This window comes from Tachyglossus aculeatus, chromosome 16, assembly GCF_015852505.1.
Source record: "Tachyglossus aculeatus isolate mTacAcu1 chromosome 16, mTacAcu1.pri, whole genome shotgun sequence".
In the NCBI taxonomy this organism is placed as follows: domain Eukaryota; kingdom Metazoa; phylum Chordata; class Mammalia; order Monotremata; family Tachyglossidae; genus Tachyglossus; species Tachyglossus aculeatus.
The window spans coordinates 28,673,021-28,695,920 of NC_052081.1; the positions used below are offsets into that span (position 1 = coordinate 28,673,021).

At 41.5% G+C, this 22,900-nt stretch overlaps 1 protein-coding gene and 1 non-coding gene across 2 annotated transcripts in view; one reads left to right on the forward strand and one right to left on the reverse strand.

The window, feature by feature from the left end:
* The window catches only part of ATRNL1 (attractin like 1), a 602,420-nt gene that overhangs the window by 310,097 nt on the left and 269,423 nt on the right, over positions 1-22,900 (reverse strand). Inside the window, exon 26 of the mRNA XM_038758614.1 lies at positions 13,059-13,137. Within this exon, the coding sequence (XP_038614542.1) occupies positions 13,059-13,137 (79 nt within the window). The remainder of the gene's footprint in view (positions 1-13,058; positions 13,138-22,900) is intronic.
* LOC119938864 lies at positions 14,936-15,073 on the forward strand. The gene has a single exon (XR_005454561.1). It is a non-coding gene; the product is annotated as a small nucleolar RNA SNORA7 (small nucleolar RNA).

The following is a 22,900-nucleotide window of genomic DNA, read 5'->3' on the forward strand; positions in this document are numbered from 1 at the left end:
CATAGAGGAAAGAAGATTAAATAAGCGCTCTGCAAATCCTTAGCAAATAAGGTCTCAATTCAATTTTTTAATTATAAGGGCCTCTTAATTTGACAATAAGCTAAATCAGCCATTCTAAAACAAAAGACACTACCAGCACCAAGAGATAACTGACGGTGCAGGGATTAATCTGTTGGGTGAAGTCAAGTCCGCACGACATACAACCTGCCAAGATACGTGCTCTGCTCCATCACCCCACCCCCTTAATTCTTATGATGTAACTCACCTTCCCCATCCTTGTCTTCATGCCTCCCCGCTGCTCCCGCCCTCCCTCTGACTTCCACTGGGCTGGCCTGACCCCTTTCACTGGCCGAGTTTTTTGAGGATGGCAAGTCCAGAGTGTGTGGGGGTAATAATAATAATGATGGTATTTAATATAATAATAATAATGGCATTTGTTAAGTGCTTACTCTGTGCCAACCAAGCACTGTTCTAAGCGCTGGCGGGGGGTGGGGAGGGGGGGAATACAAGGTAATCAGGTTGTCCCACATGGGGCACACAGTCTTAATCCCCATTTTCCAGATGAGGTAACTGAGGCACAGAGAAGTGAAGTGACTTGGCCAAAGTCACACAGCTGACAAGTGGCAGAGCCGGAATTAGAAACCATGACCTCTGACTCCCAAGCCCAGGCTCTTTCCATTGAGCCACGCTGCTTCAACCCACCAGCCACGCTGGTATTTGTCAAGCGCTTACTATGTGTCAGCGCTTAGAACAGTGCTTTGCACATAGTAAGCACTTAATAAATGCCATTATTATTATTATGTGTCAAGCACTATTCTAAGTGCTGAGGCAGATACAAGCTAATCAGGTTGGATACAGTCCCTGTCCCACATGGGGCTCACAAACCTCATTTTACAGATGAGGTAACTGATGCACAGAGAAGTGACTTGCCCAAGGTCACACAACAGGCAAATGGAGGAGCTGGGATTAGAACCAGGTTCTACTGACTCCCAGGTCCATCCTCTAGCCACTAGGCCATGCTGTTTCACTGGAAATTCATGCCATAAAATGAGAAGGATGGAGGTCATGGATGGATTATTTCCATAGTAGATGAATTGACAAATGGAGAAAACTGAGCACAAATAATTTAGCAGGAAGGAATTTCTTCTGGCTGATATGGAAGGGTACCAAACTGCCAAGGCACAGGAAGCAAAACTATAGGCCAAGAAGGTATAGGAACTTGAGGAGATCAAAGCCAGAAGACTTTCAGTAAACAGTAGTTTTCCTCACTAAATGGACTGACTTCACTGAGCTGGAACTGGAGGTTTTCCCTAAAGGTATGACCTAAATTTCCCCCCATATTATTTTCAGGGAAAGCAGGAAGTAAAAGATTAGTGATATTAGCAGAGATCTGTAGTTATAATTAATCTTTAATGTTAGTGCAATAACAGTAAAGGGAAAAGTCACACCTGGATAGTCCTGTTTTAAATTCCCATATTCAACCAACACAGGACTTGTAGTTCCAGCTAGAGAAACACTGGTCCAGCAGAAAAGCAGTGTGGCCTAGTTGATAGAGCACTAGAAGGACCTTGGTTCTAATCCCAGCTCTGCCACTTGTCTGCTGTGTGACCTTGGTCAAGTCACTTAACTTCTCTGGGCCTCAGTTACCTCCTCTGTAAAATGGGGATTAAGACTGTGAGCCCCATGTGAGTAATGGACTGTCCAACCCGATTAGCTTGTATCTATCTCAACACTTCGTCCAGTGCCTGGCACATAGTAAGTACTTAACAAATACTAAAAAATAAAAGCAGCAGCATCAGTAGTAGTAGTAGTAGTAGTAGAGTAGTAATGATATTTACTGAGCACCTACTGGATGGAGTGTACTAAGTGCTTGGAATGCAAGAAACACTTCCCCAGTCTGCAAGGAGCTTACAGTTTAAGAGTCAGACTTAAAAATATCTACAACTATTGGAATCAGAATAAATAACTGAATTCACAATTTAAAATAAGCATATACAATCTAGACCCTTCTCAGGGTCACACCTGGAGAGTTTCCAGTTCTCTACCAGCCTCGACTACAGGAGGGAGAGTCAAGCAGAGGCATATCCATTCCATTCCTAGCTTGGGTAGTGGCTAGTGCCTACTAGTCAAAATTCACTTGTTTTGGGCATGGGAGAAAGTCAAGGGCGAAGACTCACGTTTCCTGAGCAGATGGGGGCAATGGTAAACAAGTTCTGTATTTTTAGCAAGAAAACTCTATCGTTACACTACTATTGCAGATGGAGGTGGGGTGTTCTGGGAAAGATGTGCCCATGTTGTCGCTATGGGTAGGAGATGACTCAACAGCATAAGACAAGATACGATCTAGTGGATTATAAAGTGAAAAACCAAGTTTATGCTAGACAATATGCTACACACTGGGCTAGATACAAGATAATAGGATTGGACACACTACCTGTCCCACATGAAGTTCACAATTTCAAGGTAGGGAGAATATAGATCTTATCCCCATTTTATGGATGAACACATTGAGTTACATAGAGGTTAAATGATTTATTCAATGTCATACAGGTGGCCAGTGGTAAAATCCAGTTTTCCTGACAATTCCCTAACAGTTCCTCTTAGCCTTGCAACCCAACAATAGCTACAGATGCCTCACCCCAATCTTACCTCTTCACAGCCTTCCCACCTCCCACTCACTTCCCTGTTAAATGTGGCTTGTTGAGTGCCCATTCCAGTGTGTATAGACTCCAAGACTGATTCCTAACCCATTTTTTTAATGGTATTTGTTAAGTACTTACTATGTGCCAGGCATAGTACTATGTGCTAGGGAAGAGACAAACTAATCAGATTGGACCCAATCCCCATTTCAGAGATGAGGTAACTGAGCCACAGAGAAGTGAACAGACTTGTCCATGGTCACACAGCAGACGAGTGGAGGACCTGGGATGAGAATCCAGGTCCTTCTTACTTTCAGCCCCGTGCTCTTTCCACAAGGCCAGGCTGCTTCCTGTGGGCAGTGAATGTGTCTGTGTATTGTTATATTGTACTCTTCCAAGCGTTTAGTACAGTGCTCTGCACACAGTAAGCGCTCAGTAAGTACGACTAACTGCTTCCGACATTTACTCCTTCTTGCTACCTGGCACACTCCGGGCCGTCGTGGATCCCCTGCTGCTTTCTCCCAAAGTGGCTTCACCTTCTCCCACTTCTAGGGAAAGGTGGATTCATCTACCTCCTCCTCACTCATGCTGCTTCAATACCATGGTCTGCCAACATCCAGCACCATGGAAAACCTATCAAAAACTAACGATTTTCACTGGTCCCATGGCCAATGCTACCAGATCATTCTGCTTCCTGTTGAGCACAATGCTCAATGATGCACACTGTAGTGAAGGAGAATGAAAGACACTGGATCAAAAAAACAACACTCCTTCGGTGAGCGGTCAGACACTGTGACCTCAGGATGACATCCTGCTTCAAACCAAACTTAAGATCTACAGATCCGTACTCTAGTTCTGGCTTCTCTATGGACCGTGCCCACAGACAATGATCCAACTAATTTGTTGGGCAGTTGCATCGTGTCACTTTGGGCCAGACAATCAATCAATGGGATTTACTGAGCATGTACTATGTGCACAGCACTGTACTAAGCCTTTGGGAAAGTACAATGTAACAGAATTAGCAGATATGTTCCCTGCCCACATCGAGCTTACAGTCAAGAGGGTAACATCAAAAGACAGAGCAGCAAGATAGGAAAAGAGCATTTAGGAGTACCTTTCATATGATCAACTCATGCCATGTAATACAAATCCAGAGAGACACTGTGCCAGCCTATCTGTAGCAGAGACGACAAAGGCTAAGGAATCTCTCACAAAGGTGAAGTAGTGTGGCCTAGTGGATAGACCACAAGCCTGGAAGTCAGAAGGACCTGTGTTCTAATCCCAGCTCTGCGACTTGTCTGCTGTGTGACCTTGGGCAAGTCACTTAACTTTACTGTGCTTCAGTCACCTCATCTCTAAAATGGGGATAAAAGCTGTAAGCCATACGACATAGACAGTGTTCAACGTGATTCGCTTGTATCTACCCCATCGCTTAGTATAGTGCTTGGCACATAGGAAGTGCTTAACAAATACCATAAAAATGTATTTTCAAAATTAAGGGCATGAAAATCTAAAATTTATCAAAACCCTCTCTGAGTTTTTTATTTTATTTTATAGTAGGCTAAAATGAAAAATGGTCCATGGAAAGGGTATGCCCACAGGGCATATTTGGTCCTGAGCGAGGAAAGGCACAATCTAATTCTAAATAGGTAAAATTGGGAAACTCCATCTACTAAACTAATAAGTTCCCCTGGTATTTTATCCACTTGGATAGTAGTTACATTAAGTGAAACTATTCCTAATGTATTATTAATCGAATTTCAGAATGAGGTTATAAGAAACATATTGCCCTCATAATATTAATTCATTTCTATTCATAAAAGCAGTGATCCATGGACTGAAAATAAACACGCTAATTTAATAAATGCTTTATGTAATGTTTTAGCATTCAGTTCTCAGCTATTGACTGTATTTTATGTTCAGTTGCAGTCCCCATTTCCATATCCAATTTTCCTCAACCTCTAGAACTGAATTCACAGTGGCATGAATACTGGCATTCCTTAAGGAGTTGTAAGTGATCTACTGAGAGCAGGGATGATGTCTCCTGATTCTAATGTTCCCACACGTATGACTGAACATTTGGGAGCCCCTTCTGCTTTGGGGTGCATCTGGGCTAGCTCCCCTGATGATAGTACCCTAAACTAGCTTGAGAGCTAGTTCACTGTGCTAGTTCAGTAAGAACTGCTTCACTTTTGTGAGGATTCCTTAGCCTTTGTCCTCTCTGCTACAGATAGGCTGGCACTGTGACTTCCTGGATTTGGATTACCTGGAATGATTTGATCATGCAAAAGGCACTCAACTGTTCTTTTCCTTCTGACTCCCCGGACCATGCTCTATCCACTAAGCCACAGTGATTCTCCTTTCTTACCCCTGCTGCTTGGGGGGACAGTCAAGGTTGCATGCAAGCTTGCCCTCTGTAGATTTACCCCAAGAATCAGGAGGGTGTGAAGCAAGGGGAACATGTTTTTTTTTTAAATGGTATTCCTTAAGTATTTACAATATGCCAGGCACTAAAGAAAGTGCCGGGGTAGAACGAGATAATCATTCATTCATTTATTCAATCGTATTTACTGAGCACTTACTGTCTTCATAGCATTGTACTAAGTGCTTGGAAAGTACAATTTAGCAATAGAGACAATTACTGCCCACACCGGGTTTACAGTCTAGACACAATCCTTGCCCTACATAGGGCTCTCATTCTTAATCCCCATTTTACAGGTGAGGGAAGTGAGGAAGCTGAGACACAGCAAAGTGACTTGGCCAAAGTACAAGTGACTCCCAGGTCTATGCTCTATCCACTGGGCAACACTGCTTCTTAAGTGTAGAAGAGATTCCTTGCCCCATGCACAGGATCACTATACCACATCTCTACGGAGCACCAAAGTGTGCTCACCCTGCAGTATGCAGAGTTTTTTTATGTGAACAGCTGCAAGATACACACCTAATAACTCTTCCAGAAGGAAAGGAGCTCAATGCCCAAACCTCTTTTGCTTGGGGACTTTGACTTTCCATGGACTTCAGAGGGTGGGTCCAATCAGAACCACAAGAACTACTCCAGTCCAGTTCCAATATGCCTGGATCCCCTGCAGCCTGCAGCAGAGTCCTCAGGTCATCCCACCCCCTAGCAAGATGAAGACACCTCAAGCAGCAGGCAACTTGGGGCCTTTCTGGCCACTGCACTCTCAAGCAGCATGGCAGAGTGGATACAGCACGGGCCTGGAAGTCCTGGCTCCACCACTTGTCTCCCGGGTGACCTTGAGCAAGTCACTTCATTTCTCTGTGCTTCAGTTCCCTCAACTATAAAAATGGAGATTCAATTCCTTTTCTCCTTCCTACTTGGGCTGTGAGCCCTCTGTAAAACCTGATTATCTCGTATCTACCAAGCACTTAGTACAATGTTTGTAACATAGAAAGCACTTAGCAAAAGCAATTATTATTATAGTCATATCACACCTTGATTACTATGTCAGCCCCCTAGCTGACCTCTCTGCCTTTCCCCACTCCAGCCCTTACTTCACTCTATTGCCCAGGTAATTTTTCTAAAAAAAAAAAAAGTTCAGTCCACATTTCACCACTCTTCAAGAGCCTCTAGTAATTGTCCACTAACCTCTTGCATCAACCTTAAAAATCCTTAACATTGGATTTCAAACAGCTCACCCCCTCCTATCTTACCTCCCTGATTTCCTACTACAACTCAGCCTGCATACTTTGCTCCTCGAATGCCAACCTACTCACTTGACCTCAACCTCATCCATCTCACCACCCACCCCTTGCCCATGTTTTCTTTCTGGCCAGAAACTCCCCCTGCATATCTGACAGACCACCCCTCTCCCTAACTGAAAAGCTTTAGGAAAATCACATCTCCAAGAGTCCATCCCAACCATGCCCTCATGTCCCCGATTCCCTCTCCCTTCTGGGTAGCCTATACATTTTGCACTGTACCCTTTAAGCCCTTGATAGTCACTCCACCTTCTGCCCCACATAATTTATATACATAGCTATAATTCATTTACAGCTCCTTCTAGACTGTAAACTCCTTATAGTGTTTACCTACCCTTGAATTGCAGTCGACCAAGCCCTAAGTACTCTGCACACAATAAGCACTCCATAAACAGGACTGACTGATTGATTGTTTGTTTGAATAATCTATTCTAACTCCTAATCTAATGCTAACTTTCTCACTATGCCTTGATCTTGCAGCCGACCTCTTGCCCACATCCTACCTCTGGCCTGGAACGCCCTCCCTCCTCATATCAGACAAATAATTGCTCTCTCCCACTTCAAAGGTTTATTGAAGGCACATCTCCTCCAGGAGGCCTTCCCTAAGCCCTCCTCTTCTCTTCTTCCACTCCTGTCTGAGACACTCTTACTTGCTCCTTCCTTCATTCATTCTCCCTCCCATCCCCACAGCACATATGCATATATCTGTATATATCTGCAATTTACTGATTTATCTATTTATGTACTTAGAGAAGCAGCGTGGCTCAGTGGAAAGAGTACGGGCTTTGGTGTCAGAGGTCATGGGTTCAAATACCAGCTCCACCACTTGTCAGCTGTGTGACTTTGGGCAAGTCACTTAACTTCTCCGTGCCTCAGTTCCCTCATCTGTAAAATGGGGATTAAGACCACAACCTGATTACCTTGTATCCTCACCAGCGCTTAGAACAGTGTTTTGCACATAGTAAGTGCTTAATAAATGCCATTATTATTATTCTTATTACTTATATTAATATCTGCCTCCCCCTCTAGACTGTGAACTCGTTGTGGGCAGATATGCCTGCTCTTATATTGTACTCTCCCAAACACTTAGTACAGTGCTTTGCATACAGTAAGCATTCAAATATGATTGAATGAATAGTCTGTATAATCACAGATGTCAAACAGAAAATTTTTTAAATGAATCATTATGGCATTCTGTGGAACTGCTAACCCCTGTTTTCTGAGTGTCAGATATATTTATATGACATCAAATGGGAGAATTTTAATCCTAGGTTTACTGTAAGTTTTTATGATGATCCACTTATAAATCCTTAAAATTGGTTTTATAGTCCAAAAAGTGTATCATGAAAACTGATGCCAAAATCCTTAGTAAAGTATCACTTTCCCCATCTCTATTTAATGTTTTTTATTGACTTTTGAAGCAATGCATCAGCAGAAAATATGCCATAGAAAACTTGAGTGGCATGATAAATCATACATTAATATGCCTTATAAGTTTTAATGCTCACCCAAAGAGAAGACTAAGAAAAAAAGGCACGGGAAGAGAAAAGGCTTTAAACAATTTTAAAATACAGGCAAGGACTATAATTATAATAGGAGTCAAGGTGAAAATGAGGCTTTACTCAATTGTGAGGCAATGTCTTTCTACTATCTATTGTAGTGGAGTTACAGATTGAACTTTTATAAACAACTCAATAACACATGTACGAAGTTCCTTTAGGCTTGTTGTGTCCCCGTTAAAATGTGTTTGATTCAGCAGTTTCACTGTTGTGTCAACTTCAGTTAGTGAAATGCTTGAATTCAATATCTGCATTGCAGGGGAAAAAAAGTAATAATATTGGGTTCGGTTTTCACACTGTAAAATCCCAATCTCCGATTGTAGAATTACACTTACTCTCCATTAAAAAAACAACAGCAATTATTTCTGTCTTGTATATTGTGGGTGAAAATCTAAGTTCTCAGTGCTCTAGCACATTACATTTATCATTGAACTCCATCATCGAAACTGAAGATCTCTACCACCTTTAGAAAACAAACTGTAAAACATACACCAATTCCCTAACATACTGTATTGTATGTTAACCAAAATTCATTTGTCTCTGTTCCATTCAACCATTCAAACAGTTAACAGAAATTCAATAGTTAATAGAATTCAAATATGAAACCATTCAAATAGTTAATAGAACGCCTGAAACAAAACTTTAGCTGTTAAACAAGTATTGGGCTTAGAATATATCTTTCACAGTTGCATTTTTCTGTGCACTTTAAGAAATCTATTCATAAAGTTTAAGATCAAAAAGCACCAGGTATAAATATTATACACAAAAAACAAAATTAACCTCTAAACTTGCCTATTCCATAAAAAGAAGCAATATGTTTCCACTGCACCAACACACCTCATTTTAATATTTGTCTTTGATCTTAAGTTCTTTTAAATGATAATGGAACCCATATTTACAAATAAATGACTAGTTTGCTTTGTTTGAAAGATATACTGGCATTCTACAAATAAATGACTTCTAACATTGAAGTCATAATACTTTTCTTCTGTTTCATGACACTGTAGTGAAGAGAAAATACAGCCATTTGATTTTTAGATAAAGCACTGAATACTCCATCTCCAGAAGGAGAGAACAGACAAATATGTGCCTCTTCACTCTTCAACCTTTCCAACCACCTCTGCCTTCAAGGATCTTACAAGATGATAATGGGGGTAATGGTGGTAGTGCAGGGAGAGGGAGGGGCAGTATGAAGTTTCCCATCCAGAATGACGGATAAGCCTTAGTAATAATAATTATGGTATCTGTTAAACCCCTGCTATATATGCCAAGAATTTTACTAAGTGCTGGTGTAAAGGAAGTAGCCTGGCCTAGTGGAGGGTGGACAGAGCACATGCCTGAGAGTCAACAGGATCGAGGTTCTAATCCCAGCTCTGCCACTTATCTGCTGGCGACCTTGGGCTAGTCACAACTACTCTGTGCCTCAGTCACCTCACCTGTAATATAGGGATTAAGGCCGTCAGCCCCACGTGGGACATGGGCTGTGTCCAACCTGATGTGCTTGTATCCACCACAGTGCTTAGTACAGTGCCTGGCACATAGTAAGCACTTAACAAATGCTATTATTAGTAGTAGTACTACAAGATTATCAGGTTGGACACAGTTCCTGTCCCCTCACGTACTCATAGTTTAAGGAGACGGGAGTACAGGTATTTAATCTACAGGTGAGGAAACTGAGGTACAGAGAAGTTGAGTGACTTGCCCAAAGTCACAAAGCAGGCAAGGGGCAGAGACCTGTGTTCTTTCCACAAACCACACTGCTTCTCAGGACCAAGAACTGATTATAGTTTTGCATGCCACAATTGAAGGAGTCACTGATGATGAAATGTGCTTACTGGTATCAGTGTGACTGTGCATCCCCTGAGGAACAGAGACTGTGGCTGATTTGATTATCTTCTATCAACTCTAGTGCTTAGTACAGTGTTTGGCATATAGTAAACACTTAATGCCACAATTATTTAGTGCAGCTAGGAAGGTCCAGCTAGTCCTATCTATATCAGTCCCACACAAAGGCTGCCTGTTGTTGTTTGTGGTGTCTGGGGCTGTTTTTGTGTTTGCAGTTATAACAATAATGATAGCATTTGTTAAGCGCTTACTATGTGCAAAGCACTGTTCTAAGCACTGGATGACTCAGGACCTTCTCAAGACCTCCCCTTCAAATCAGCAATAACTTTCTTGGTTTGCAGTGTGCTTTGCTGATCTGCTTGCTGCAGCTGTCACCCAGTTTTTAGGTTGAAATACAGAATTGTCAGAGGATTTATTTTAATGCAGTCTCAAAATGTTTCCTCTGTCTTATAGGTTCGACAATTTTGTCTCACCAAAGAGCAGCTGCTTGGGTGTCCTGCTGCCATGGCCAAATTAACACAAGTGTCTTAAGGAGTTGGAGCCTTGGGGCCTGGGTGAGAGGGAACCCCGGACCACCCCGCAACTCAAAGAGACTGGCAACACGAGCCAATCATGCACCTGTTTGAGACAATGGGCCAACAGATCTGGGTACTTTCAAAAGGAGGGGATCAGTACTGGCATTGGCCTAGAGTCCCAACTCTTGACACTCAAGTGCTCCCTCTCATACTATGTGTGTAGAGTGGCCATTTTCAACTTCTCCACTCTGGAAAAGAGGGGGCTAATGGAGGAGTGAGGAAGAGACAGTGGGGGCTGTGCACTTTGAACTCCGCTCTGACCCTCAGGCATTGCCTTGGGCTGACCCTAGCTACCACACCATCCCAGACCACCCATTCCCCCAGCCAAAACCGGCCTACCACCTGCCCATTCGTGTTAGTGTGGCCAGCTCTTCTAGAAGACAGACAGCGGCCCAAGAAAGAAGCCTGCACGTCCCCTAGTCAATGGACGAGATATGACTGGGGGATTCCCTCCAACTCCTCTCCCAACACCCTGAGCCTGAGAAACGATGTCAGGGAGGCGGGAACATCCTGGATGGAGGAAGGGGGCACTGAGGCATTGCTGCAGCAGCCAAAGGTCTCAGGTCCGAACCTGGCCCCGATCCAGCCCCCTTGGTGTCCTACCTGCCCCTGTGGCATTGCGTGCCACAGTGATGCTGCGGGGAGTGAAGACACATGAGACCAGGGCCAAGGGGACTGGCTCAGTGATTCAGATGGCATAGAAGCTACTGAGAAATTTCTCAGTCTCCCCCTGGCCATGCCCCTGATCACAGCCGGACTTGTTCTCTTCAGAAAGCCCCATCCCAAACCAGTCGGACACTTTATTGTCCCCACATGGATGATGTGGACTGAGGGAGCCGGTAGAGGAGGCGGCAACCTAGCTGCTAGGCCTGGGTAGACTCAGCTAAGTGGCTGCCTCCCTAAAAGACCAGCTCCTCAGGTTCCCCAGGGCTCTTGCTGCATTTAGTCTGGTAGTCACTGCTGACTGGGCTCCTGGAACCATTCAGCCTGGCCTGGGTTTGTAGGTGTCTGAAACCCCGGGTGCTGGGGTCAAAGGGTGCACTTTGAAGTTTCCATCCCCATCCACCTCCTCCTCCTACACCTCTGGCCCCAGCAAAGGGCATGACAAAGGAGGTGTCAGGGGGCTACTGGGCACTAACTGACACTACTTTACCCTCACCTCTACCCCAGCTCAGGTGAACAGGAGTGGTGGTCTTGGTTTTTGCCTCAGATGAGGCTTTGGGGGCCCACAAGAGTCCGATCCTGGGTGCCAGTAGGAGTGGACCAGGCCCCACCAACTGTTACCCATTCTCCTTACATGTTCCACCCAGGCAATCTGTATCGAAGGGATCAGAACTTCAATGTTTGTCATCCTGCCTTAAGTTTGATGTTGACTGTGGAGAAATATTAATATTGTTTTCTGCACTGTCTTCTGAATCTGGCCCACAGTTTTTCATTAATCTTTCCAGGGAAACTCTGGCTGGGGTCTTGCTAGCAATGCTGGACAATGAGATCCTACAACATTTTCTACAGTGAGCTCTCTTTACCCCTCTCCCCCCTGGCTTTTTAAAAATTATTTTGACAAAAGTGGCAAGGTATTTCCCCAAATCATGAGGAAGAATGTGGCAGGGACCCTAAGCACCAGAACCCTCCCTGTTGATAGCTCCCAGCTGTGTTTACCATTAGCTATGATATCAATGCCACTTTTCATGGCTCTAACTGTCTTGGTGACTTCATTACATATTGGAGCAAAAGCCATGCCTTAACACCATTCTTCACTGTGACTCATCCTTAATGATGGAAGGTGTATTCAGAAGTGATACTGCCATTTCTTCAATATTCCCTTTGGTATGAGGTTCGAGTCAACTCCACACTCTTCCCTGGTGCTTTGTGATGGAAATGGAGCCATAAACCCTCTTAAGGATGCATAATCTCTTCATCTTTGACAACCCCTCTACTCCCACATACTTCTTCTGTTAATCTGTATTCCACCAATCCTGTGCTTCCAATAGATTCCCTCCACATTCCAAAGTCATTGCTCATACATACATTAAAATCTCCCAGCTTATCAGATATTGGTGCTGCTGTGATAAGTTTGTTTAGTGCTTAACGAATCATTTTTCTCCTCACTCGAATCAATAATGGAGGGGGCACATACACTAATGACTGTGACATAGTACTTCTGTTTTACAGGTAGTCAACAACTATTTTATAAATTACAGATGCACCACTATCACCTAAACCTTAAATCAAAGGTGACACTAAATATTTCATTTAAATTGCTGAAGAACTATAGCTGAGTGTGTTGTCTGAGATAAACCATTGCCTATTTTATTAAAACTCTTAGATAACCTTGAGAAGGTTACCTATTCATTTGAATCAGTTCAAACACCTATTTGCCGATAACCTTGAACTTCGTTATGTAGAATCAAAATGTAAAATGAAAAATTTCAAATATGAAACTGTATCACCAATGATAATGTCGAGTATTTTATATTAAACTGCCTGCAGCTAATCCACATTCCTTCTGATTCTGACTCATTCTGACAGTAGTCTAGTCTGTTTTATAGAAAAGAGAATCGTACCAGATCTCCTTGTTCAACCTTAACACATAAAATTGGCCAGAGAAGTTTATGTCTTCAACATAGTACCTTCAGTTATACAAGACAGACCTGTGCTTTCACCTGAAGGCCTAAATTCACCAGACAAAAGGTTAAATGAGAAAAAACTAATATTGATACCTCTCTTCGTCGAGAAGCCCAGCAGGTTTGTTTGATCTTCCAGACCACAGCAGCCACCAAGAGCAAGGACAAGAAACAACTAGAAAAAAAAAACCAAAAACATTACCCCATGTTCTAAATATCTGCTCTATAAATGAAGGTGAGAAAACAAAGAATAATATTAATCCTTGCAGAATCACAAAATACATTTTGTAAATGTTGTGCTAATATTCATTCAAATGCTCATGGATAAGTATTCATTCAGAGTTTCACTGCTGCTCCAAAAATCACCCAAACATTGCTCTCTTCTTGCTGAAATACAATAATTGTGTATGAACATGAGGGTGGTGAGGAAAGCTGACCAATGAGAAGGAGCTTTCTACATGTATTAAGGTGCAAGCAGGCCCCAGGTTTCCACCACACTATCCCCTTGTTTCTTTCCTAAAGTTCCCTCAGTTCACTGGTTCATCAACATTTCAAACTATGCCATGACAGTCCCACAAGAGATTATGGGGGTAATACTATAAATACATAAACTGAGAAGACACAAATGGCTTTTACATAGGCAGGGAGTGTTGTAGTCATCAAAAGAATAAGAAAAGAGTGAGTGGACACAGCCTTAATGGATCTGTACTGGAAATGGCTGTTTTCAGAGATGCCTCCTTTGCAAGGTACCTCCATCTTTGCAGAACCAGGCTAAGACACACAGAATGCATGTCTTAAATAATTTTCTAGAGTTGGTAGTTCTTATTAGAATCCAAAGCCTTTGGTTTTTGGATGAAGAAGACTGATCTCATCCAAGCCTATTAAATAACCCACAGTAATTTTTTTCCTATGCAAAAGTCCACAATTTTCCACATGGCCAATGTTAAATGACAACTTTTCCTCTGAGGATACTTTAAATCTCCTTTGGGACCATGCATTTATTCTGAAAGTGAAAATTAGTTTTCACTGATTTATTTTACATTCATTTTATTAAAAAAACAAACCAGTTCTCATTCCTTCACTGAATCGTTCTTTTTACGGTAGTTGAGTTTTCATTGGTTTAAAGTGCTACTGATGGATCTGAAAGGAGGAATGTACCTCAGAATTATCCTCATCCCAGTAGAAATCAGACAAAACACAAGAAAATGAGCTGCAGAAAAAGGGTAAAGGGCAAGTTTGGCAACCTGAGGCTTGAAGGGGAATTTCAACTATTTCTTTTTTAACCTTTCTGAAATGATCATTAATGAAATGACTCAGAATTTAAAAGCACACAAAATTGATTTTGTAACCTCATTTAGAAAAATATATTTTAATACATATTCCATAGAATTACCATAGTGAGGCATAAAATGATATTCCTCGAAAAGGTTTCTGGTGACAAAGAACTATCCTCTGGTGACAGTCAAGCTAACCAAATGCAAAAAGAGATAATATTGTCATTATCTTTTTCCAGCAGTTTAACTGACTATGAGCATCAAGTTGGAATACATATTTTCATAAAGTATTATTAACGGTTGGTTTGGGACTGCATATCTTTTATTCCCCCAGAAAGAGTTAGAAACCAAGGAATTGTGTTGAAGCCCAGAAAGTTATTCCAAGAAAATTATCATTTACACTTTAGTAACTGATACCCTAATGAACATTATTTCTAAATGGGTAAAACTGGCAGATTTTTAGGTATTTGGTTATTTAAAACATACATTATTATTCCCATTGGTCCTTTGCCAGATGACAAGTACATGAGCAAATAAATGGAGTACGTAAATTGCTAAATCGCTAACAGTTGTGGGGTGATATGACCTGAGGTTGTAGGATTTAACCTGAGGTTGTAGGATTTAATCAGGGAAATCCTCCTGGAAGAGGTAGGCTTTCAAAGTTGGCTTTGAAGATAGAGATCGCCTAAGGTACGTGGGCCCCTCTCAGGGTCGCACCTGAAGAATTTCCAGTACTTTACCAGTCTCGACTCTGGGAGGGAGAGCCAAGCAGAGGTCTACCCATTCCATTTCTAGCTTCGGCAGTGGTTAGTGAGTGGAAGGCAATCTGCTACAAGTCAAAACTCTTTCATGCTGGGCAGCAGAGGCATGGGAGAGTCGAGGGCAGAGACTCGAGTTTACTGCGTGGAAGGCGGCAATGGAAAACCACTTCTGTAATTTTACCAAGAAAACTCCATGGATACACTATCAGAATGATTGCAGGTGGAGAGTGAGACATTCTGGGAGAGATGTGTCTGTGGTGTCTCTATGGGTTGGAAACAACTTGATGGCAAAAGACAAGATGTGTAGGAATAGATAGGGAAAAAAATGCTCTTAACTAAGGCCACAGTGATCATTTGTGTGTTTTTAACAGTGTGTCTAGTGCAGTAGTAACCAAGATGAAGTCATTCACACTTCAAATATCAAAATCTGGATCATTTAATAATAAATTAAGCACTTTCATTATTGTGATAATAATTTCATCTTAGTATTACTGCACTAGACACATTTGCACTGTTACACATGCTTAGACTGCAAACTCTATGTAGGACAGGGACTGTGTCCCAATTGATTATCTTGTGTCTTCCCCAGGGTTGAACACAGAGTAATCACTTAAATAAATGCCATTATTGCTATCAATCAATATCAAGACTGTACAAATTAATCAGTAGACATGATCACTATGTGGGGTTAAACAGACAGGAATATAACATAGACAGGTATGTGTATCAAGACCCATACTTAAGTGCAATGGAGAGTGGTCTGAGTACCCAAGTGCTTACCATGGAGCTGGAGAGCTGAAGTGGCAACAGAAAGATATAAAGTAGGCAGACAGAAATTAAGCAGGGGGAGGTGATTTCAGAAATGCTTTCAAAGGAAAGGGCAGAAATCCAGAAGAATTGGAAGAGGGGAGTTCTATGCAATGTGAGTGGGGAGAGAATGAACAAGAAGTTGATGGTGAGAGAGATTAAAGTGGGGAGAAGGCGGTAGGATATCTTGAGTGCAATGTTCTTTAGGTAGCTCATCTACACATACAGCTTCAGTTACAACCTCTAGGAAGAGAACTCTCAAATCTCTCTCTCCTGGCACATCTTTTCATCCAATCTACAGTCCTACACTTCTTCTTGTCTCCAGGATATGGCCACATGGATATCCTGCCTGCACCTCAACTCAATTAATCCAAAACTGAATTTCTTTTGTTCTCCGAAACTCACTCCTCCTCCACCGTCACCGTTCCTGTTCCAGAAGCCCACAACTTTAGTATCACTGGCAAGCCTAAAAATTCTGTAAATCCTTCCTCTACCATATTTCCTCAGTCTGCTCCTTCTTATCCACCCAAAGAACCTCCATCCAGGTTCCAGCTCTCATCTTATCATGGTTAGCCTACTGTACCATCCCATTTTCAACTGATACTATATGCTGCTCTATAGATGATCATCTTGAAGTGACTCTCAACACACATCACTCCACTCTTCAAAAACCATTAATGGTTCCCTAAATCCCTCCATGTCAAGCAAAATCTCCTCACACTTAGCTCCAAGGCTTTCCACGTCACACATATTGCCCCTCACACCACTATTCCTCAGCTTGCCCTCTCCACTCCCCGGAAGCTGACAACTGACAGCCACACTTAACTCTCCCATCTCTGAACTTCTGCTAACACTGTTCCCCAAGCCTGAAATTCCCTCTTAAACCTCCTGGAAGCTTTGATAATAATAATAACTGTGGTATTTGTTAAGCGTTTACTATGTGCCATGAACTGTTCTATGTGCTGGGGTGGATATAAGCAAATCGGGTTGGAGACAGGGACTGTCCCTATCTCATATGGGGCTCACAATCTTAATCCACATTTTACAGATGAGGTAACTGAGGTGCAGAGAAGTTAAGGGACTTGCCCAAGGTCACACAGCATGGAGAAGTCAGGATTGGAACCCAGATCCTCCTGATTCCTATGCCTGTGCTCTATCCACTAGACCACAATGCTTTCTTTGATCAGTTCACAATACTCAGCTTCCCTCAACCTCACAGCTTCCCCTAGCACTTTTGTGTTTTAACCCTATCCTTAGCATTATGTAGGTTCACTTGTATATTCAATAATGTTTTCAGTTATTTCATCCTGGGAAATTTGTTCTATTCCCTATCATAACATTATCCTTCTTACAATTTTAAATAATTTCTGTCAGTTGTCCCTCAGTGGATTGAAGCTCTTGAGGGCAGGGATCATTTATCTTTCTTCTGTTGTACCTCTCAAGTCCTTAGAACAGTGCTTTGTACTCGTTAGCATGCAATCAACATCACTGATTGATGGATGGATGGACAGTTTCAATACAAAACAGTCCCAATACAGGATTTTGAAAGACCATAGTGAGGAGGCAGAGATAAGAATAAATACATATGTCAAATGTTCAAAATTTTTTCAACTTAGGTAGCTTAGTAATAAGGTAGCTTAGTAATAAGACAATGATTCTAACTTTAGCTCTGGTTTCAGCAATTAGCAGTGCCCAGGAAAATATAAATGCAGTTTAACCTAAAGACAATGTTTATGTAGATATTTGTCACAAATATTTACTAAACACAGACTCCAGTTGTGCATGAAAGAAACTTCAAAGGAAAAATCCAAAATAACATGACTATTCCATTTTTTATTATTAGCATAAAGAGAAAAAAATAGTTGTGATGCAGGCAGAATGTTTAGCTAGAATTTAGTAGTTTAAAGAATTGTCTCAGTCCTTAATTAGCTGTGTGTCTAGTATAAATTCTTATCCTTAGAGAAGCAGCATGACTCAGGGGAAAGAGCATGGGCTTGGGAGTCAGAGGTTCTAATCCTGGCTCCCCCATGTCTGCTGTGTGACCTTGGGCAAGTCACTTAAATTCTCTGAGTCTCAGTTACCTCATCTGTAAAATGGATATTAAGACCGCAAGCCCCACATGGGACAACGTGATCACCTTATATCCTCCCCAGCGCTTAGAACAGTGCTTTGTGCATAGTTAGCACTTAACAAATGTCATTATTATTATTATTATTATTATTATTATTATTATTATGCTTGAAAAACTGAAAGTTAAGTGATTCAAAGGGCTGGAACATGACCGCCTAGGAAAAGCAAAAAATGTAATTATGATTAAAACATTAACATCCTTTAGGATTATTAATTTTACTAAAATTATACAGATGCACTTAGTATGTTTTTAAAGAATAATAATAATAATGATGGCATTTATTAAGTGCTTACTATGTGCAAAACACTGTTCTAAGCACTGGGGAGGATACAAAGTTATCAGATTGTCCCACGTGGGCTCACAGTCTTAATCCCCATTTTACAGATCAAGTAACAGAGGCACAGAGAAGTCAAGTGATTTGCCAAAGGTCACACAGCTGACAAGCAGCGGAGCCAGAATTAGAACCCATGATCTCTGACTCCCAAGCCTGGGCTACTTCTGCTTAGCCACGCTGCTTCTCTAAAGAATACACCCGCTACTACTAACACATTTAACAATATAAAGACAAAGTTTGTGCTAAAGTACATTGCTCTGGAGATGATACAGTCTTTAAAGGCACTTGATGAAACCATTTACATTTGATGAGGAGCATCATGGCCCACTGGAGAGCGAATGAGTTTAGGACTCAGATGACCTGGGTTCTAATCCCAGGTCTGCCACTTGAATGTTGTGTGATTTTAGGTAAGTCTCTTAATTCCTCTGTGTCTCAGTTTCCTCAACTGTAAATTGGAGATTAAATACCTGTTCTACCTCCTACTTAGACTGTGAACCCCATGTGCGAGAGGGACTGTGTCTAACCTGATTAACTTGTAACTAACCCAGTGTGAAGTACACTACTTTAAAAATATTATCATTATTTGTTTTTCTTTAGTGGTTCAGTGAAATTTTACCTTTATGAAGGCTGAGTCTGCAAAGCTCAATGAAATGGGGCCTTTGGGAATTCATAATCTGGTTGATTTTTTGCATGTGTGTGAGTAAAATCAAACTGGGTAACTGAAGCCACCAAAGTAACTTCTAAGAACTGTATGATCCAGTTGGGCATTATAAATGGAGCAAATCAAACATATAATTGTTCAAATTACTTAACTTGGGTTCTTGGGATTCATTCATTCAATCGTATTTATTGAGCACGCACTGTGTGCAGAGCACTGTACTAACGGTTGGGAAGTACAAGTCAGCAATATATAGAGACGTTCCCTACCCAACAACGGGCTCGCAGTCTAGAAGGGGGAGAGAGACAACAAAACAAAACATGTAGAGAAGCAGCATGGCTCAGTGGAAAGATCCTGGGCTTTGGAGTCAGAGGTCATGGGTTCAAATCCCGACTCCACCAATTGTCAGCTGTGTGACTCTGGGCAAGTCACAACTTCTCTGGGCCTCAGTTCCTTCATCTGTAAAATGTGGATTAAGATTGAGCCCCCCGTGGGAAAACCTGATCACCTTGTAACCTCCCCAGCTCTTAGAACAGTGCTTTGCACATAGTAAGCGCTTAACAAATTCCATTATTATTATTATTATTATTATTATTATTATGTAGACAGGTGTCAAAACCATCAGAATAAATAGAATTATAGCTATATGCACATCATTAATAAAAGAGTGGTAAATACGTACAAGTAAAATAGAGTAATAAATATGTACAAATATATACAAGTGCTGTGGTGGGGCGATAGGGAGGGGAGATCTTGGGATCCCACCTGTATGACAGATTGAGGAGACAACTCTACAATTCAAAATATCACTGACTCTAAATTGATCAGTTTTGTATTTTCTCATAGCATTGAGTAAAAATTAATTAGGTGAGCACCAGGGATTCAGGGCTTTAAGACACACGATCAGCTTTCTCCCCCTACATAAGCTCATTTCTCTTCCACTAAAACCCAGTTTGGTCATTTTGTTCCTTTCAAGCCAACCTACTCCCCATGCCTCTTCTCATCTGTATTACTTCTGACTTCTTGTTCACACCCTCCTTTGCATCTGAGACGAACTTCCCAGTTATACCTGAGAGACCACTACTCTCCCATCCTCAAAATCTTTCAAAAATCACATCTCCTCCAAGAAACTTTCCATGATTAGCATTCCCCACCTCCAAATGCTAATCCAGTCCTTCTGCATCTCCTAAAAACTAGGGTACTCACTCCCAAGAACTTGGATAACTCCCAGAAGCATTTATATATATATATATATATCTTTAAATTATCTTGCTTCCCACTGCAATTTATTTTAGTATCAGTCTCTCCTGCTGTTCTGTAAGCTCAAGGGCAGAGGGATCATGTCTATTAACTATATTGTACTCTCCCAAGTGTTTAGTATAATACTTGGCACAAATATAGTGTAGAGTCCAAAATGTAGCATGAGAATCAAGAGTGTTGTGTCTGTAACATCAAGGCCAAAGAAGTAGCAGAGGATGAGGCTAACCAGGTCAAGAGTGATGGACAGAGTGTGGAACCGAGGAAAGAGACCAAATGTTGTGCTCTACCCCTCTATCTCTTCCCTCTGCTGCTTCCAAGACTTCACAGACACAAATGAGTCACCCAATTAATTTATCACAATAACACTTATGGTATTTATAAAGTTCTTACTAAGTACCAAATCACGGTGCTGAGCTCTGAAAATCAGACTGGACATGTCCCTACCCAATACAGGACTGAAAACAGTTTTTATAGTGGTTGTTAAGCACTTATGCTATGCCAGGCACTATACTAAGCAGTGGGGTAGATACAAGATCATCAGGTTGGACAAAGTCTATGGCCCACATGGGGCTGACAGCTTTAATCTCCATTTTACAGATGAGGTAACTGAGTCTGTCCATCTGTCCTTCTTGAGTGCTTCCTACTAAGCACTTGGGAGAGTAGGCTATAATAATAAACTGACACATTCCCTGCCCAAGAAGTTTAGTGACTTACCCAAGGTCACACAGCAGACATGTGACAGAGCCAGGATTAGAACGCAGGTCCTCTGACTCTCAGACCCGTGCTCTTTCCTCGAACCCATGCTGTCTTGCCAGTGTGTTTAAAATGGGCAGTGTGTTTAAAATGTAAGAACAAATAATCACTGGAGACAATATCCGCAATAACAATGAAGATAACAGCTAGAGAGATATATTTGTGAGACATGACGTCATGGTGGCGGTAGGGGTGAGAGGGCAAGATGAAGGAGACCTTTGCTGCCTCAGCACCTATATACTGGTAGAAGCAGTCCCTGCCCTCAAGGAGCTTACACAATAAGACTAGTCAACGTTGGCACCTCACATCACCTTCACATAAATTCCTCAGGGGTGGTGTTTCACAGCACTTCAAACATATGGGGCCATATATTGTTATTCTCTCCCAGAAATAGTAAGAATACAAAAGCTAAACAGTTAATTTGGTTTAAAACTATTAGTTGCCCTGCAAGGTACCTGATTCTTAAAGATATAATTAAGATTGTGACCAATATTCATGTGTGTCCAAGTAAAATAAAATCATATAATTAAAATTTTCTGTTCATTCCTTTCAGGGCAATTTTATTAAGCTATTTTTATTAACCTTCTATTTTAAAACTCATTAGTTGGAACTCCTTATGAATCCAAATCTTTGTCTTCCAGTGTAATCATTATATTTAATATTTTAATAACTAGAGTAACCAGAGTTAACGTTACTTTCTGTGTTTTATCTTTTCTTGTCCCTTTGGATTATTACAATTCAGTACAAGGACCAGCAATATTTCTCAACTCCTGAAAACAGGTTGTTCATTTCTCAGATGTCACTCATTTCACAGAGTGCTATACCCACTGTGTCTGACAGGGAAGGAGACTGGCAGACGAAAAAGCAACTTGTCATCTGTTATAACATAAGATGTCATTATTGCCTAGAGCAAAGCCTACTCTTACTTTTTTTTCTGCCTCACTAACCTTCACACAACCACACCAGCTGTTTATATTTCTAAAAATGGAGTCTCAAAGTTGAGAACTGCCATGGGTCATATACTTTACAAAGGCCGGGGGGGGGGGGGGGGGCATAAGTGTTTCCAATATGAATATCAGTAGAGAAAATCAATGAATTTGTTTCCTTACTTTGGGCAGAGCACTGTACTAGGATTTTGGGATACAATGGAGTTGGTAGAAATGTTCCCTGCCCACAAAGAAGTTACTGTCTAAGAAGGGGAAAGACTGTTCTAGACCACCTGTTCATTCATTCATTCATTGAACTGTATTTATTGAGCGCTTACTGTGTGCAGAGCATTGTACTAAGCACTTGGGAGACTGCAATACAGCAATAAACAGTCACATGCCCTGCATGCAAAGGGCTTACAGACCTGTAGTAATACCAGGTACATTTCAAATCAGCCTAATTTAAAGAAGGTGATCAGAACTAAAAAAAAGTGCACGTCAAACTGTTCCTTTTACATATCTTAGGTTAAATCATCACCTGGTGATTTAACCTAAGATATGAATCTTTAACAGGCCTAGTGAAAACTTTGAAACACTTGAAAAACCTTAGGCAACTTCAGATGTCAAACTTTGAAATGACGTGAAATCTCAGGGAGCCATCTTATTCATTAACCAAGTAGCTTTAAAGCACCAGTGAATTTTTTTTTTTTTGGTTTTTAAGTGCTTCCTCTGGGCCAGGCACTGCACTAAAGCAATGTGGCTTAGTGGAAAGAGCCCGAGCCTGGGAGTTCTCATCTTTAAATTCGGGATTCAATGCCTGTACTCCCTCCAGTGTAAATTGTGTGCCCCATGTGGGACAGGGATGTGTCTGACATGATTTCCATGTATCTTCCCTATAGATTAGTACTTCACTTGGCACATAGTAAGCATTTAAAAAATACCACAATTATTTTGACAATTTGGTCAATTTGTCACAGTTAACTGGAGAAGCAGAATGGCCTAAAGGAAAGAGCCTGGGCCTGGGAGTCAAAGGA